At 39.6% G+C, this 12,631-nt stretch overlaps 1 protein-coding gene across 1 annotated transcript; it reads left to right on the forward strand.

Moving 5' to 3' along the window:
- Positions 1-1,630: 1,630 nt before the first annotated feature.
- On the forward strand, positions 1,631-6,146 carry LOC134677375 (uncharacterized). The gene is made up of 2 exons (XM_063535808.1): positions 1,631-2,632; positions 5,994-6,146. Exons 1-2 carry the CDS (start codon positions 1,809-1,811, stop codon positions 6,004-6,006), a joined length of 837 nt encoding a protein of 278 aa, XP_063391878.1. The 5' UTR covers positions 1,631-1,808; the 3' UTR covers positions 6,007-6,146.
- Positions 6,147-12,631: the final 6,485 nt, after the last annotated feature.

The raw sequence follows: 12,631 nt of genomic DNA on the forward strand, positions 1-12,631 counted from the left end.
TAAACCTAGATAGTGCGAGGGACGCGCCGATAATATTGTCGATAAAATTGACAATGAATTTTAATTTCTGCTTTTATCGATTATAATAATAATTCAATATCAAGTCTTTGTACCAGCAGTTTACTAACTTTCAATTTTTGTATTGTATAGATGTTATTTCTAATAGTCTGTCAATTTGTTTAGGGCGAATCTTGCAAGCTGATATAGAATGATTGTTTATTATCAGTTCATTAGTTAATATTTTACATGTTGGTTTACTTCTGAAATCAATGCAATATACTATCGAGCATGCAGATCTGATGACAGAGATGGAACGCGGCCAATGATGTCATTTAAGGGATATTGAGTAGGGGATAATTAGTATATATATCGGCGGTAGATCGTGAAATCGGGCATATCGAGATATTCCTAGGCATATCATGACACGCCGCCATTTAATAATCTGCCTTTTGCATTTTTTGCCACTGCTAGTGCTGCATTCTATGTGGCATTTGGAGCAGAATGCGTAGGTACTAGGTAGGTACTAAAATCATACGCTACCCAAACACGTACTATAAGTAGGCTGTCAAGCCATTTCAATGGTTATCATTTGCTAAAATTTAGGACATCCTACTTATTCGAATTACTTACTTATTAATTTGCTAAGAAAACTAAATGCATTAGATTTTCTTTGCCGAATGTTAAACCGGTCGATACTAAAATACTTTTGAACAATGAATGCTTAGAGATGGTAGATAAAGCACTGTTTCTTGGTTTAACATTAGACAATAATCTACACTGGAGTCCTCATATAAGAACACTAGCAAACAAATTAAGTTCGGCCGCTTACGCTGTGAGGAGAATTAGACAATTGACTAATGTTGAATTGAAACAGCTCGCCTTGTTTATTATAGTTATTTTCATAGTGTAATGTCATATGGTATTCTGGTTTGGGGCAAAGCAGCTGACATACAGACTATATTTGTCTTACAAAAGAGAACCATTCGTTCTATATATAATTTAAGGGTGCGTGAATCATTAAGAGAACTTTTTAAAGAAATTAATATTTTAACTGTCGCTTCCCAATACATATATGATAGTATTATTTATGTTGTTAAGAATCTAGACTCCTTCACTAAGAATTCTGATGTCCAGAACTATAATACTAGAAATAAAAACAAGCTTGCTATCAGAAAGTTTCGTGTTCGTAAAGTACAGAAGTCATTCGTTGGGCAATGCATTCATTTTTATAACAAGTTACCTGAGGATGCTTTAAGATTACCCTTTCCAGCTCTTAAGAATTACTTAAAAAAGTCATTGATGCTGAAGGCTTATTACAGAGTCGAGGACTACTTGACAGACAAACATGCATGGTTCAAACCAGAAACTGTAATAACGACAAGTAGCAATTAAAAGCATTGTATTATGTGTAGAGTTAAGGTGACTCAGCTCGGGTAAAAAGCACATCAAATTGTATGAAAGCATCTCATAACAATCAGTCAGATTCATATAATATGTATTCTCATTTCTTTTATTGATTTTATTTCTTTTCCTTTTGTAAGAATTTGATATGTTTTCTGAAAGAGCTACGTATTTGTATAAAGTTATGTACTCACTGAGTATAATTGCATGAATTCTATAGTAATTTAAATTGTATTTTTGTAGTATATGCATGCAAACCGGCGCGGGCGCGGTGTCGCTCCCCGCGCACCCCTTGTATCAATCAGTAATAAACGGACCGTCGACTGTACTGCTGTGTTTCCTTTACGCTCTCAAATACCTCACTGGCGACGAATCTACCCGCGCGTGGAAAAAAATAACCGTTGATTATGACGACTACTTGTATCGGAAGTCTTACAGTTTTTGACCATAATTCTCAAGAGTGGAAGATATTTCATGGAAGGCTGCAGCAGTATATTCTTTTAAATTCAGTTGTAGATGCCAAGAAGGCACCGTTATTACTCACTCATCTGTCGGATGATACCTACCGTCTGGCCACAGATCTCGTGCATCCTAAGAAAGTAGAGGATGTTGCGTTTGACGCTTTAGTCGAAGTGCTAAACAAGCATTTCTCGCCGAAAAGGTGTACCTTCGCCGACAGGGAGAAGTTTTTCGAGGCGAGAAGGACAACGGGAGAAAGCGTCGAGGGATGGGCGGCGCGAGTTCGCGGACTCGCCGTGCACTGCGAGTTCGGCACTGCATTGGACATGTTGCTAGTGAATCGTTTTGTGCTAGGCATGAACGTAGGCCGCGAACGTGATCGCTTATTCGAGCAGGACGCTACTTCGCTTTCGTTTGCGAAAGCCTTGGAGGTGGCACAGCAGGCGGCGAGTGCGCGCCATGCCCGGGCGACGGCCACGGAGTCAACGGCGGCGGCGCTCGTGAAGGAGGAACCGGTGTACCGGGTGAGCGGGCCGAAACCCGCCACCGACCGCGGACGAGAGGTTCGCAAGTGCACCGTGTGTGGCATGAAAAATCATGATGCGGACCAGTGCAAATATAAGGGTTACAAGTGTCAAAAGTGCGGTTTAGTTGGTCATTTGAAAAAAGTGTGTAAGGCCAAGTTGTCGCGAATTAATAATATAGTGCAGCAAAATAGTGATACTTCGGATGATGCGTCGTGCTGCGTGGAGTGCCAAAACTATAGATTAAGGTACGTTTCAATAAAACCTATTGAAATTGAAGTACAGTTAGGGGATAATCTTGTCACTATGGAACTAGATTCCGGTTCGGGTACTTGCGTCATATCAGACACCTTGTATTGTGATAAGTTTCATAAATACAAATTATTACCTTGTAATGTCCGTATGTGCTTTTATAACGGCCATAAAATCGCACCTTTAGGAGTTTTTGATATTGATGCTACTTTTAACAATAGCACCAAATGCATCAGCATTTTTGTTGTCAAAGATGGAGGACCCGGTCTATTAGGCCGCGATTTTATGGCCGCCTTTGACATATATTTCACTGCGAGGATAAATAAAATAAGTGAAGATAAGGATTTTGATCTTTTGTTAGAACAATACCCTAACCTATGGCGTGACGAGCTAGGTGCATTTAATAAGTTTAAAGTCACTTTAACATTAAATAATAAAGCTAGCCCTAAATTTTTTAAGCCACGACCTATACCCTTTGCCCTTAAAGGGAAAGTAGAAGCTGAACTAGATAGGTTGGTAGGGTTAGGTATTTTGGTACCCGTCAACCATTCCCAATACGCTACTCCAATTGTACCAGTGCTTAAAGAGAACGGTAAAGTAAGAATCGCGGGGGATTTTTCGGTTACTCTGAATAAGGACTTAGTGATTGATAAGTATCCGCTCCCTCGTATAGAGGAAGTATTCGCAAAGCTGGGCGGCGGCGAGCACTATAGTAAAATCGATTTGAAGAACGCATACAATCAATTTGTTTTAAGCGATGAGTCCCAGGAGCTCACTACAATAAACACCCCGAAGGGATTATTTAAGTATACTCGTCTCGTATATGGCTTAGCGAATGCTCCGGCTATTTTTCAAAAAGCCATGGAGACGTTGCTTGCCGGCATAGATGGAGTGAGTTGCTGGCTGGACGACATATGTATTACAGGTCCCAACAAAGTTGTCCACCTTAGCAGGTTACGGGAAGTACTGAGTAGGCTTGACCAAGCCGGTCTCCGTCTGCAGAAGGAAAAGTGTGAGTTTTTCAAAAATAGTGTTACTTATTTAGGTTACACAATAAGTAAAAAAGGGCTTCAATCCAGTGCGCAAAAGGTAAAAGCGGTAATTAATGCACCGGAACCTAAAAATGTAACGGAAGTTAAACGTTTTTTAGGCATGGTTAACTATTACAGGAATTTCATTCCAAACGCGTCTAGTGTGTTAAGTCCGCTGCATGAATTACTGCGTTCGGGAGCAGAGTGGGAGTGGGGCGAGCGGCAGCGCCGCGCTGTGCGACAGGTGCAGCGCGAGCTGGCCTCTGAGCGTGCGCTCGCGCACTTCGACCCTGACGCGCAACTGGTTCTAGCTGCTGATGCGGGCCCCGCCGGTCTTGGCGCAGTATTATCGACTCGGGACGCTGAGGGTATGGAGCGGCCGCTAGCATTCGCTTCCAGGTCACTAACAAGTAGTGAACGCAATTACAGCCAAATAGAGAAAGAAGCGACGGCTATTATCTTCGCGGTCAAAAAGTTTCATCAATATCTGTACGGTCGTAGTGAGCCTTTCATCCTAAAAACAGATCATAGACCGCTCGTATCGATATTTAACAATAAAACTGGTATTTCCATTACAACCGCCTTAAGACTACAAAGATATGCCATAATTTTGTCCGCGTACAACTACGTTGTTCAATATATCTCTAGTGAAAATAATTTGGTTGCAGATTATTTTTCCCGCGCTCCCTTATCAGAGACTTATTGTGATAGCGATAACCAGTTTGATACTTTTAACTCCTTGCATTTTATGAATGCAATATTACCGGCGGTAACGTGCGCCGAAATAATCCAAGCCACAGGAAACGATACCGTATTAAAGACGGTTATAAAGTACATGCAAAATGGATGGCCGCGTAAAGTAGTATGCGATCAAATTAGACCTTATTTCCAATGCAAATCGGACCTACAATTGGAAGGGGGGATCTTGTTACGGGGACATAGGGTCGTCATTCCAATGATACTTAGAGAGCGCTTGTTGAAAGAACTCCATAGTACGCATCTAGGTATCGTTAAAATGAAGTGTAATGCTCGAAGTCGAATGTGGTGGCCAGGGATTGACGCGGACATCGAACGGTGCACGGGCTCGTGCGCCACCTGCATTTCATTACGCGCTAAGCCGCCGCGCGAGGCGCCAGCGAGCTGGCCGCGGCCGCCTGGAGTTTGGAACCGCGTTCATTTTGATTACATGACGGTGGGGCAACGGGTATATCTGGTCGTGGTCGATGCGTTTAGCAAGTGGCTAGACTGTTTACATATGAATAATGGTACCACTACGCAAGCACTTATTTCTAAGTTGACATATTTATTTTCGTATTTCGGTATACCGAACGTATTAGTTTCAGACAATGATGTCAAAATAAATTGCGCCGAGTTTAGACTTTATTGTTCTAACAATGGAATTAAGTACATGAACTCTCCTGTATACCACCCAAATAGTAACGGCCAGGCCGAAAATACAGTAAAAAACTGCAAACGTATGATTAAATGTATTTTGAATGAGAATATGTCTCAACAAAAAATGAATGACGCTTTGTATGAGTATTTGTTTACTTACAGAAATACCGCGCACTGTACTACAGGAACCACCCCCGCCAAACTAATGTTTGGAAGAAATTTGAGGTCGCGTCTTGATTTAATTTTACCTCCTGCTAATAATAATAACGCGCACGAGCAAACACCGGCGCCGGTGCATCGTCGTTGTTTTGACCTCGGGGACAAAGTTTGGGTTCGGTGGTACAGTGCTCGAAAAGAAAATTGGCAGTTAGGTGTCCTAAAGGAAAGGGTTGGCAATAAAATGTTTAAAATATTTATGTATAAATATAATTCTTATTGTGTACGCCATATGGACCAATTGTTAAAGTATAAAGGCCCTAATGACAGTATTGCTACTATAAGCGATTTAGAGGACCTAGTTACACCTACCCAATCGCCTTCACTTCCCAGCTCGCTAGTGTCTGAACCCTCAATTAGTTGTTCAAGTACAACCGAAGGGTCTCTTAGTAATAGGGATAATGCGGGGTCTGGTGAGTCAGCCTCCGAGGTGACGCGGGAGACACGCGCGGAGGAGGAAATGTGGGCAGATTGCGTCGGTGACGGCGGCTCCCCGCCGGCCTCCCCAAGCGGCTCCGCGCCGGGGACGCCGGTGCGGCTGCCGAGCGCGGTCGACGCACATGTGCAAGAGACCGCTGAGTCGACCGCTCTCACAGAATACTCGTCAAGACGTCTGTTGCGTCCAAGGAAAGATGTTAACTATAAAGTTTAGGCATAAGGAAATGTTTACCTACCTAATTGTTATTTTTAATATTAATTATTTCTTTGTTAATAGGTTTCAAGATTAGTGTGGGAGAAATGTAGTATATGCATGCAAACCGGCGCGGGCGCGGTGTCGCTCCCCGCGCACCCCTTGTATCAATCAGTAATAAACGGACCGTCGACTGTACTGCTGTGTTTCCTTTACGCTCTCAAATACCTCAATTTTTCTTAATTACTCGTAATGCATGTTAATTATAAGATGTAATAATGTTTTGAAATGATGTATCCCGCCGAGTTTGTTGCCGGTCCCATATTGGGATACCCTCCTCCAATTGAGGGGGGATTTAAATCTTCTCGGGGCAGAGGTGTACGGTTGGAGCCGGTAAAGGTTTATTTGACGTTCATAAGCGCATTGTAATATGCCTACTTGAATAAAGAATTTTTTATCTTTATCTTTTTATCGATATGCCTAAATGTTGAGGTTTGAACGGTGGGGCTGGTAGTCACTAGTCAGATCATGACATGCCGGCGTTTCATGATCTGCTTAGGAATATCACACCTTGAAGTTAGCACGATATGGCTGGTGGTCACTAGGCAGATCATCATCTGCCTAGGAAGCTAGGAACATCACTCCTTGAGGTTTGTACGATATGGCTGGTGTTCGCTAGGCATCATGACCATCTGTATATTATTCATTATGTTTATATCGATTTTACCGATATTGGTTTTTATGGTGTCCCATCACTAATATTGGTACGGTGATACCAGAGTAATAAATTAAAAGTGCCTATTTATGGAAAGTGACAGCCGTAAATACCTTAAACTATTAAAATATTTGACATGTTAAATAAAAATATATAGCTGGTCAAGCAAATCTTGTCAGTAAAAAAGGCGCGAAATTCAAATTTTCTATGGGACGATATCCCTTCCCACCTACATTTTTCAAATTGGCCGCCTTTTTCTACTGACAAGATCTGCTTGACCAGCTATATGTAGAAACTAAAGGAAAAAATAATTTTCAAAAAATAGTCTATCGGTAATTTTACGTTATTTAGGGGTTGTGCACAAATCAAGCGTGATTTTTTTGACTTCTTTTTGATCCCCCGTCCCCCTTTTCTTTATTCTTATAGATCTATTTATTTGATTAAATAGATTAGGTTGATATGAAACTAAGGTGTTATATAAAAATAATGGGTTACATAAATTATAATTATAACAAAAAGCAACGCAAATAGATATTACTGCAATGTTCCGCCACCAGAGTGTAGCACTAAGCTAGCTAGTAAATTTTCTCTTTATCGCTCAAATATGCAATAGTGATAGAGAGGTTAGATAACGAAATTTAAATTTTCTTGTTCCGCGGCGGATGATTGTGGTAGTCGCGCCCCCTACGCAGAGTTTCGCATAATATTTCCTATTAGAAATTCTACTCGTACCTAATTAATATTTAGAAAGTCTTCTTCAGAATTACCCTAAATTAGATCTAACCCAAGTAACACACAAGCAGGATAATAGAGTAAAATTATCATCTTATTCAAATTAAGATTGCATAAGTTTTGTGTATATGCGGTGGAAATTACTAAATTCGGAATAAGAAAATATGTGGGCCTAGTGGGGCCTTTATACCAATAAATGCTGAATAAATTTTGCATAGTATCGGTTTTGCATATTAAAGCTGAATAATACTTATTTCTTACACAGTTACTTAGACATTATTCAGCTTAAAGCATTTGTGGTTACTAAAAGCTGCATAATAGCAGCATTAGCAGCAATTAGCTGTATATATTCTGTGTTGTATGATTTTAAGCAGACAATATTAAGAAAAATGTGATAGTGGCTACTAAATGCTGAAAAGAAGCGTCGGTGAAGACTTTCAACTGTATAAAAGCGGTTGCAGTTTCTGTTTTAACGCTAGTTTTTGAATAAAGGTGGACGCTATTACTGGAAGCTGTAATAAAATCCACATATTATTTGTTATTCAGTAGCTGCATATATGGGTTAATTATGGCTTTTATTGGCATAACGTCTGAATAATAAATACTAAAACAACACTTATACTTAAGTTATAGCGATTTTAGTACACATATACTATATTTTCCTGCTAAAAGCTGCAAAATGAACGCAATGAGAAGCGCTATTCAAACTACTGCTTAGTATCAACAAGTGCGCAGTGGAGAGGGTTCCGTAGCTTTATACACGGTCAACAGTGCTACTTGAGTCTGATTGCTTTGAGCTTGAGCGTGTTTTTATTTTATTTGGAACGCATCAAGAATAAATACGCATATTCTTTAATCCAACCATTATTTAAAAAATCGAGGTTTAGTTTTCTTAACAATTCTCTTCGATTGGTTATTTTACACAAGATGCATAGTCCTTTTAATTAGAGATCCACCGGATATCCAGTTACTATCCGGCCTATCCGGCCACTATTTTACTATCCGGTCGGATACCGGATAGTGACCTTCTATTCGGCCGGATACCGGATAGTAACATTGCATGATTTCGGAGTAAACAAATTGGATTTAAGAAACAGACACGGTCATAATCGTACTTGTTTATTATTTTAAAACAATTTAATCATTCCACTGACTTGCACGCGCACTCATTTCGAACCTAGAAATGAGTCCGCGCGAACGTTTACTAGGAAACAGGTCAAACCTGCAGAATGCGCACCTGAAAAACCGAAATGTAGGTATAGTTCCGCCGGCCGAATATCCGGCGGCCGGATACCGGATATTCGGCCAGTGTCCAGGCCGGATATCCGGAATCCGTCCAAACAACTATCCGTTGCATCTCTACTTTTAATGACGTAAAACAATTGCTAGTTACCATCGTAAACACTGTTAACTGACCATTTTCATACCTTACTGCAACGAGATAAAGTTTACCAATGGCCATTTAAGGTTGTTGTTAGTTGGCAAACAATGTGTCAAATGCTAGTTATTCATATTGTTGCATTAAAAAGTTGTAGACTGGACTGGGTATGAGAAAAATAAAATAATCACCCTCATAGCGAAATCGATTCTCCTGTCGATTTTGAACAGACTGTTTTTAGTTTTCAAGTGGGTCTACTCATACCCATCCCACACTGTACTCGTACTCATACCTAAACAATACTGCCCATATCAAACTATACTTAAATGTACTCATACCCGTGATACCCGCTACTAATATGAATGAATGAATGATATACCCTCACCTTCGCACCTATACCATATTCATATTCATACCATACTCGTAACCATACCACTCATACTATATACATCTTCGTACTCACGTCATACATCTTTGCGTTACCTTTACCTACTACATATTTGTCGGAACTGATAACGGAAAAAATAACTGTGTAAACTGCCGTGCCCCCAGATTTATCATATAACTTATATATTATATCGCGTTTATAATATTAGTGGGAAGTAGGATTGAATATTGCCCGTGTTACATACCTATAATGTTTTATCATCAAAGTAGTGAGGATCTATGTGGTTTTTACTATTTGTGTATAGAACCCTAATAGGCTTTAAGATTGAGAAAATAATTACTATTATACTGATGTTATTCAAAACTTGTTGTGTTAAGACCATTATTATCTAACATGTTGCTTAGTAACGCGAATAATGTGAATGCTTATTCAGAAATTAGCACAATAATAGCTGTGGCAGCAGCTTATATTCAGCACAGTCGGACGCCATTACGGTTGCTCACTTTCTAACCTCTACAATTATATAGGAATTGAAAATGAACTGAAAAACCCATTTTATTCATTTTTAATACTAGTTTTATCGTAGCATAACTTGTCAAAGTACATTTTCTATCACTAAAACATCTCAACACCGCAGAAAAATTACAAATTTAAATGTGGAGTAGTAAATTTTCTATATTTACTTTTGAAACGGTGCATTATTTACGCGGCGCTTTAAAATTTTAAATAAAATGCATATATATATTAACAGTAAAGTCGCATGCGCAATGAAATTGAAGTTATGTAAACATCAAATAAATATATGGGTGATGTCCTCCTTATTTTGTAAGCTTTCACTGCAGAAACTACACTTTGACACGAGTTCACAAATTAAAATGGAAGACAAATCATTGATTTAACACAAATATCTGAATATATTTTCTGTAAAAATGCACTTTGGAACCAAAAGCTTCATAACGTGTGAATAACTGATTCATTGTGTACAAAGCTGGATAACTTTGGTTTAAAAGCGGTATATAAGCTTTTGACAGCCTCTATACAAGTGTTATTCAGCGATTCAATGTGTGGGCATACACTTATATAGCTATTACATTACTGTTATTCAGAAATAAGCGGCGTGGGCACTGCCCACTTTGCGCCCAAACCGTCTGTATAACGTCTGTATAACGCTTATTCAGCTGTTATACAGCTACCTTATTCAGCATTAAGTACGGCATGCTCTATTATTCAAACAATATTCAGCTACGTTGTGTTACTTGGGAATACCATATCACTGGTATCACTGTCAGATTGACAATGTTTTTTAGTTATTTGCAAAGTTAATGCACTATTTGATAATATTTAGATGTAATAGTACTTACATATGATAAGAAACGTGTTCTTTTTGTAGACTAGACCTTTCCGATCTCATTTTGCACGAGAAAACGCTGCAATTCGGCATTTTCGGCTCCTATCATTCCGCTTAGACTGACGTTTGCTGAATGGCGTATGACGTGTGGCAACTAGTTTTATATAACCTCCTTGACCGGCGGCCGCGATCTTTTTGCAGAGGGGAACGCCTGTTAATGGCCGCTCTATAGATATTTACTCCGAGATTGAAACCGTTCTTGTAAATAAATAAATTGCCTGTTCCAGTCTACGCTTCCAGCTTCCGCGTGCCACAAGGAGTCAGCGGCCATTACGAAGATTACGGAGACTTCTACCGATGCTTGGCTATTAATGAGGAACACCCCGGCATGACCGTCCAGGGCAAATACTGCGTGATCCGCGCTCAGGTCGCCCCTACCTTCCTGTCTTCAGAAGGTAGGGGGGCTACCTTCAGTATGTCGTCGTCAAGCAACGTGAGCTGGACCGAACCGAAGTCCAATGCAACCGAATCAGCAGCAGGGTAGGTCGACTTTTATTTTACTTAAATTTTCGTAGCAAAAGTCATCCCTAAAGGGGGTGAAAAGGGGGGTAGAAATTTGTATGGGGTATCAGTAGGGTTTCTGGTTTCTCGAGGCACGGGAATTCTCGACCAAGATTTCTCGAGTTTCTCGAGTATCTCGAGAAATTTTGAAAGCTCCAAAAACACCATGTTAATATTTTTTTTGCTTTTTTACAAATCAGACTCGTAGGAATCGTAGGTGAGATCAATAATCAAATATATGGTACATTTTTAGCCACCATAAATTGCACTTCATAATCAAAAATACAACAGCAAAAAAACTATAGGTGCAGACGTGCGCACCGGCGATGTGTTATGCTATAGTGTATTTCTTTAGATAGGTATTAAACAAAATGTACTTAAACAAACCACAATATGGTATTTTATTAGGCAGCAATATTCAAGTAAATAAATTTTACTCGATGTGACTAAACTTACAGAAGTTTTACTACTTACTATGAATTACTCGTACTTACTCAAGGTAACAATAAAGCTGCTAAAATTGTAATATTTTGCTAATAGGAATATATCGGGGTGATTTGATTTATCAATAGTAATTTAATTTTGTAATATTTGTTATTACACTTATTCTCTCATAGGCCTTTCAGTATATTGCAGACAGATTGCAGACTATACAAACAGTGTCAGGCAGGGCGACAACGTTTTTCGTGGCTTAGCTTATTACATTCCTGTAATTCTTTACAAAAAAAATTAAAGCGTTTTTCAATAAAAAGACACTACTTACATGAATGTCCTTAATCATGATAGTTCTAAAGTTTCAAAACATGAAAATTGGTTAAAGCTAGAACGATAGGGGATGGATCAAGGTAGTTTTTTATTTGGTTGGTAATAAATGTTTTAAGTAGTGAAAATGTAAAAATAACATTGTTCATATTTATTTAACTACCTAAAGAAATACATTATAGACACATCATGTGTTATACGCGTGTTTTCTTTTTACTTATCACAAGAGATTTATTTAGGAACCTAGGAACAAACTTGTATGACGGTGGAGGCACATGTGCGTCGGGGGCAGTGAATGTGTTAAGGGTTCCGTTTTTCCTTTTGAGGTACAAAACCTTAAAAACGACAATAAGAAAAAAAACAACGGGTTGCACTCCGGGAGTGCCGGCAGAAGTGAAACCTCAATGACGCACTATGTATAATTGAGGTTAACGCCATCTAGCGTTATTTCGTCGCATTACTTGAAACCCCTAAGCACATCACTGTTAGTACTCGAGTTATATTATACCAGTTAGAGGGTGACATCACGTTATACCTACATATATTACGCTCTCGCGAGTTTAAAATTTTTTCCTTATCACAAAAAGTGCACAGCGCCGCTAAAGAAGTTTTCCATTCAAAAAATCGACCCCTTTATTTTATCCTCTAGCCGCCCAGAAACCTATAAAAAGGTCTCCTGTTTTGTGTTGAACTTGAATCTTAATGATCTTATGCAGAGCGCAGTCGCAGCGTGTGGCAGTGTCGCTGCGGCTGGGCGTGTGCGTGCCGCGCGCGTGCACTGCGCACGCGCTGCTGCCGGCGCGCCTCAACTACTCGCTGCAGTTCTGCCGGCTGCCCG

Source organism: Cydia fagiglandana, chromosome 26 (genome assembly GCF_963556715.1).
Source record: "Cydia fagiglandana chromosome 26, ilCydFagi1.1, whole genome shotgun sequence".
Lineage (NCBI taxonomy): Eukaryota > Metazoa > Arthropoda > Insecta > Lepidoptera > Tortricidae > Cydia > Cydia fagiglandana.